Below are 6516 nucleotides of genomic sequence, written 5' to 3' on the forward strand. Positions count from 1 at the left end.
TAATACACATGTATTTGCCTGCAACATTTCTGCTTGAGGCAGACTTAAAAAAAAAAAAAAACACCCTTTGTAAATCTTTTCATTTGTTCAGTCCTGTTTTTCCAACAATGAAATCCAGTCATACTTTTCTAGAAAATAACGGGTTTTTTACAATTGCATTTTATTTAAAACTGATGATGTTTCAAGTCAGTAACAACAAAAACAAATCAACTTTTTATGGAAGAGTTCTATGTTTAAAAATACCTCTAGTGCTTTTTTTTTTTTTAACATTAACAACTGTTTAAAATCACAGCTTTTAAAATGTACTATTCTTTTTGAACATCAAGTGTTTTGCTTCACAGATTTGCCGGTGAAATTAAAAAGATTTGGCTAAAATAAGATGACTTCAGATGATATAATCTCAGCTCTTAAGAAACTTTGTACATTTGGCATCTGATCTAGTCCCAAGTCACCAAGAAATAGAGGCTCTCTAGTCACTCTGGAGCAGTAGGTGGCACACTAAATGTTTTAAAATGTATTACCCTCCAAAGAAAAGCCATTCAGTTACTAGGTGTTTTTAGGCTAGAATATCACATCTAAACCTCCAAATTCCTCTGTCCCTGACCCTAAATTTAAATGTTGTTTGGGTGCCTGGTTATTTATTGGTTTTCACCACTCTGGATCAAGTGCTGTGGTTTAAGAGTTTCTGCAGTTAAAAAATAATAATAATAACTTTTATAAACACAGGCAACTAATATAGAATTCATTTTATTTAGAGCACCACTTTTCACGAGTTATCTGAAAGTGAATTCTGATTCAGCAAAAAAATACATCATTCTCAATCTCTCCCCTTTTCATCCCCCTTCAACACCCTACCCTCCCCCCATTTCTCTGTGTTTTCTTTTTGTTTGGTTGGTTGAGGTTTTTTTGGCTATATATCTCATTTGTTGAAAGGTTCTACCAGGACCTGGCCCAGTATAAACACAAAAATGCACCCAAATCATAAAACTGCTCTTCTTTCAGTTATGTTTTATTTGTAAGTGTACTGGGACACATCCCCCTGTTGTATTTTGGCGCACAGAATTGGTTCTGATAGAAGTAGGGGAGGAGAAAGGTAAAAGAGAAAAGACATAACCAAGGAGAAAGCTCAGCAGACATACATGGACAGGTAGATCAATCCGTGAGACATTTCAGGATGAACACTGGCAGTCTGTTACCATTGTGTGAATGTGTGCATTAAATAAAATATTTACAATAATCTTTTTTCCTTTTCCTTTGAATACAAGAATATGACAAAAATGTTGTGTTTTCAGTGGAAACAGGCAGTAGACTGTGAAATCGCACTATCCACAAAACGGTCTACCAGAAAGCTAGCCCAGTTTAGTGTTCAGTTTCAAATGCATAGAATGTTTGCCCTGCAAACAATGATATACAACATAATTAAATAAATAATGCCTAACCAGAGTGAGACCTAATTGTGTTTCTTTCCACACCTTTCAGATCATGCATGATTTCAGTCTTGTTAATCGGCAGGTTTTTTTTCTTTTCTCATTTGTTGTTTTCATTGTTTTAGTTATGATTAAAGGATGGTAACAAACCATCTCTACGAGAGATCCAAAGAGTATCTTGTACACAAAGCAGGCATTTTCCTAACCACCTTCAACTATCTTAATTTTTTAAAATCCACCAGCAGCTTGTAAGGTACCTGATTATTACTATGAAATACTATACATGATTTTCTATTTGGGAGACTGGTAGAGCAAATTAAAGTTCTTGCTACCCAACATTTATCCCCAGTAATAAATGACTCTTGAATAATAAGAACAAGTAAAAGGAAACACAGTTGTTCTGTTTTCCCCCAACATGCAGACCTCTTTGAAACAAATGGGGGTGGGGGCACTTTAAATCTGTCTTCCTCTTTTCTGGGATTTAGGTGATTTTCTCACAGCCAAGTTCTACCGCAAAAGAAAACAGGAACTTCTCAACATTTCTATAATTTCATGTTCTCCAAGAGAGGAAGAAAGGGGACCTAGAAGAGCAAGATGAGTCTCGTTCAGTGTTGAAAACAGGAGACAGTGTCTCTCCTAATAACTTTCACCCCATCAGTCTATTTGAATCAACAGGAAAAATCAGTAGTTTAAAACTCTCTAAAAAAATAAATGAATAAAACTGAAAGGGCAAGTTAAAGTTCTATGAGTGGGAACAGCTTATTTTGAAATTGTCTAAAACTAGATCTTCGACATAAGAGGAAAAAAAAACTGTTGTTAAAATTGTTTCATTTTCCTAGAATAAGATATCTTGAAGCTCCGGAATTCTGCTTTTTAGTTAGCTCAAAGACTATGCCCCTCTCTCCAAAGACCTCCACCCCACCAGGACCAGGCCACCAGAGTATAGGCAGGGCCACGGGAAAACTTGGATTCCACCTAAGCAAGCAGCCAGCCTCCCCCTGACCCTCTCTTTTCAGCTGTGCTCCCACTCACTTCCCAGGATTGGAGAGCAGCCATTGGCATCTCATTGGAACGGAGGAAATAAAGAGGATATGGATGGGGTGGAGGCGAGAGAGGGAAAAATTAAACACGCAGACAGAACAACTTGATACCCAGAACTTCAATTTCTGGCTCGTTTGCTTTTCGTTTTTCGACTCAGTTCGTGTGTGTAGGGTTGGGGAGGTGGTAATAATGGTGGTGCTCTTTTTTCTCTTCCATGGGGGAAAATGAAGCTGCAGATTATGGCTCCCCGGAGTTAAAATTTCTAAAGCATTTTCCTTTGCTTTTGTTCTGTTTTGTTTTAGTCTGTCTTTATTTGTCTAGTTTTTGGTGGTTGGTAGGTTTGTTTTTGTACATAGTTCCTTGGTCCCCAGGATATTTAGGTAAGTGTCTCTGGTCAGAAACAGTCCATTTTCCTACCCTTCCCGCGTCTCCCCCCACCCAAACCCCAGAACCATCCTCCTCCTTAAAACCCCTGCTAGGGTCTCCGCTTTCCTTCCCCCAACTCCCCACTCCCCCGAATGCTCCCCCCCTTCTCCCCTACCCTATACTCCAATCCCCACACCCAGCACCCCAGTCCTCAAGGCTGGGGGACAGCAAAGGCAGGAAAATCAGAGAAAGGGTGGAGGAAAGAGAGCGAGAAGGGACTCCCCAAACGCAGGCAGGATAACGGACACTCCAAATCCGAGGGGAGGCAAGCAGAGGAAAGCCCCCCAAAAATGTCTCCTCAGCTCCCCACTCTGTCCCGCCCGACACTTCCCAGCCCCCTCAGTAAGTGGCAGAGAATTTCATCCGCTTCTGCTTCTGTCTCTGGTTGCAAAACCACACCCGCACCACGTTCTTTTTGAGGTCCAGTTTCTCAGCGATGGCGGCGATCTTCTCGGACGAGGGCCGGGGCTGCACGGCGAAGTAGGCCTCAAGGGAGCGCTTCTCGGGCGCGGCGATGGAAGTCCGCTTGCGCTTCTTCTCGCCGCCGTTGAAGAGCTCGGGCTTGTTCATTTTCTCGCGCTGGGCGCCCTCGGCCTCCTCGAGCCACGCCTGCAGGATGGGCTTGAGCGCGATCATGTTGTTGTGCGAGAGCGTGAGCGACTCGAACCTGCAGATGGTGCTCTGGCTGAGTGAGCCCACGCCCGGGATCTTGAGGTTGGCCAGCGCCGAGCCCACGTCGGCCTGCGTCACGCCCAGCTTGATGCGCCGCTGCTTGAAGCGTTCCGCGAACGCCTCGAGCTCGCGCGGGTCCGTGTCCGAGTCGCAGATGGACGCCAGGCCCGCCGCGCCCACCACGGCCGCCGCCGCCGACGCCGCTGCCACCTGCCCGGCCGCCGCCGCCGCCGCTGCCGCTGCCGCGCCGTGGTGCGCCGCCGCCGCCACCAGCCCGGGGTGCGGCAGCCCGGACGGCATGTTCATGGCGGCCGCCGCCGCGGGGTGCGACAGGTGGCCCAGGCTGTGCATATGCGGGTGAGGGTGCGCGGAGCCGCCCAGGAGCCCGCCGCCCGGGCCGCCGCCGCCGCCGCCCCCCGGGCCGCCACCGCCACCGCCGCCCCCCGGGCCGCCGCCGCCCGGACCGCCGCCGCCGCCCGGGCCGCCGCCGCCCCCTGGGCCGTCGTGGGCGCCACCGCCGCCGCCCGCCGCGCCCGCGCCGCCCGCGCCGGCCATGAGCGCGAGCGACGGCGAGGAGATGTGGTCCAGCAGATCGCCAGGTTCGAGCGCCTGGTGGTGGTGGTGGTGGTGGTGGTGGTGGTGCGCCAGCGGCACCGTGGAAGTGGACGTGCACGGCACGCTGTTCATCGTGTGGTACGTGGCGTCCGGCTTGAAAGGATGGCTCTTGCCCTGGGACACGGCGATGTCCACGGCCGCCAGCGCCTCGGCCCGCGCCAGCAGCGTCTCGTCCAGGCTGGCGAAGAGGTTGCTCTGCAGCTGCAGGCGACACAAACCAAACCAAAAAAACCACAAAACCAAAAGAGCAAAACAAAACAACAGAAGAAACACACACACAAGCCGGAAAGCACAGCATGCGAAGGGCAAACACAAAGCAACCAAAATAACAACGGGTTTGGGGGCAGTGGAGAGTGGGAAAGACGGAGAGGGGGTACATTGGCGACCAGGCAGGGGGCAGACGAGAAGGGATGGGAGCGTGGAGAGGGGGACAGAAATAGGGAGAAAGGGGGACACAAGAACACATTCCGGGAACGGGCGTGGGAGACGAAAAAGAAGGGGGAAAAGAAGAAGAAATGGAAATGTAACTCGCAGCTGGGAACCCGTGTCACACACCCGAGCACGCACAGAGACCGCCTTTCTGAGGCGTGAAATTAACAGAGAAAGTAGAGGGAAGTCGAGAGTCCTGGCCCCAGCGCTCCCCACTCCGATCGCAGGCGCCTGACGCGGAGGCAGAGGCAGACAGGAACACGACATTAAGCGCCGCCGGACAAAACGTGCCTCGCAGCGGGATTGCTCTACACCCCCTGCCCGCAGTTCCCCGCACCGGGACCTGCACACACCAGCCCCCGACATGCAGCGTTTCGGAGACGGGGAGGGGCGGGCGCGCGGGCCGGGGCCGCGGGCTTGGGGCGCTTACCGGCGGCGTGGGCAGGCAGGCCCGCCGGATGGCCTCGGAGCTGGAGTGCAGCGACGGGTACTTGTGCTCAGGGAGGGTGGGATGCATGGCAAAGTGAGGCTGCTTGCTGTTCATGGACATCATCGTGGCGGCTTGGCATGTATATCCACAAACACTCCGAAAGTCCGCGGGAAAGTGCGTACGCCGGCTCACCCGGCCTCCCTTCGGAGGCTGCAGCCGCGGCGGCCGCGCCGCGGGCTGCTGTTGCTGCTCCTGCTGCTGCCGGGCGCTCCCTCTGACCGCGCAGAGCGCCGCGCGCCGGCCTCGCAGTCCCGCTTCTCCGAGAGCTCTAGCCCCGCGCGCCGACGGGATGCACTCCTCTTACACCTGAGCCCCACTTCTCGCGGCCGTCCCGGGGAGCTCTCGCGAGAGCTCGCGGCCCCACCGCGCTGACAGGCATCAGCTGTCTCCGTCTGTCTGGCGCGCGCTCTCCTTCTCGGCGGCCCCGTGCGTCTGCGCGCGCGCGCGCTCGTCGGGCCGCGACCAGAGCGTGGGAGCAGCTCTTATAGTGACCACCAGCAAGGACAGCGCAGGTGATGCACCTGTAGCTACCCGGGCATGCGCACTGCCCGCCTCACCTTTCCCACCGTGGTCTGGAAAGATCAGAAGGTCCAGCTATTGTCTAAGGGTGGGCACCTTTTAGAAGAAAAAAGACGAGATGCGCGCACGCCCTTCTGTCTGTGTGTGTGTGTGTGTGTGTGTGTGTGTGTGTGTGTGTGTGTGTGTGTGTGTTTCTTCCCCCTGATCGCAAGCCTTGAATATATGCGCATTACTTAGGCATTCCTCCTCTTCGGGATGCCTAACAAGCTGTTATATAATGTATACAGCTGGACATTTGTATGTTAAATTATGCCCGCGCATTCCTCTGTATACAGTATAAATAACAACACAGAAATGCAGAAGGTGCTGTCTTTTGCTGCAAGAACCTGTTTCTTTAAAGGTTTATAAATAGGTTCCTGGAGAATAATCGCGGTGACAGACATTTGTTTGAAGCAGTCAGACGCTATTGATTTCCATATAATTTAATTTCCTCCGCATACTTTTTTGTTGTTGTTGTGAATATAACTGTGTCAGGCACCGCCAGTGACAGCCACTTAGGAGCCACAAGGAGCGTGTGCTTTCTACTCGGGAAAAGCTGTTGAAATGAAATTGTGCATTTCTCTTATTGTTTGTCTCCTTCAACCGTGTACAAACCCACGTTTCAAACGAGCTCCGGGTGATCTAAGCCTTCTAGTAATCAAAAGGAAAAAACAGTTAACAGGGTGTAGTTGGGATCCTTCCTCCCCTCAGCGTACACACACACGCACACACGCACACACACACACACACTTTATGCTGGGAACTCCAGGAAAACTGCTTCAGAGAAAAGGGAATAAGATGTTGAAAAGAGAACTTTCTTTTCCCTTCCATCGTTTTGGCTTTTTGCCTCATATCTCT

General features: G+C 50.9%; 1 protein-coding gene across 1 annotated transcript; it reads right to left on the reverse strand.

The window, feature by feature from the left end:
• Window positions 1–248: 248 nt before the first annotated feature.
• POU4F1 (POU class 4 homeobox 1) lies at window positions 249–5371 on the reverse strand. Its single transcript, XM_054446612.2, has 2 exons — window positions 5041–5371; window positions 249–4382 (listed from the first exon to the last, which is right to left on the reverse strand). Exons 1-2 carry the CDS (start codon window positions 5161–5163, stop codon window positions 3234–3236), a joined length of 1272 nt encoding a protein of 423 aa, XP_054302587.1. The 5' UTR covers window positions 5164–5371; the 3' UTR covers window positions 249–3233.
• Between the last annotated feature and the right edge of the window lie 1145 nt (window positions 5372–6516).

This window comes from Pongo pygmaeus, chromosome 14, assembly GCF_028885625.2.
Source record: "Pongo pygmaeus isolate AG05252 chromosome 14, NHGRI_mPonPyg2-v2.0_pri, whole genome shotgun sequence".
Taxonomy (NCBI): domain Eukaryota; kingdom Metazoa; phylum Chordata; class Mammalia; order Primates; family Hominidae; genus Pongo; species Pongo pygmaeus.

Bases quoted from the DNA above. Each gene is read 5' to 3' on its own strand.
- POU4F1 (XM_054446612.2), bottom strand. From the start codon at position 5,163: ATGATGTCCATGAACAGCAAGCAGCCTCACTTTGCCATGCATCCCACC. The intron at 4,383-5,040 runs GTAAGCGCCCCA...TGTCGCCTGCAG, and splicing joins CCTGCCTGCCCACGCCGCCG to CTGCAGAGCAACCTCTTCGC.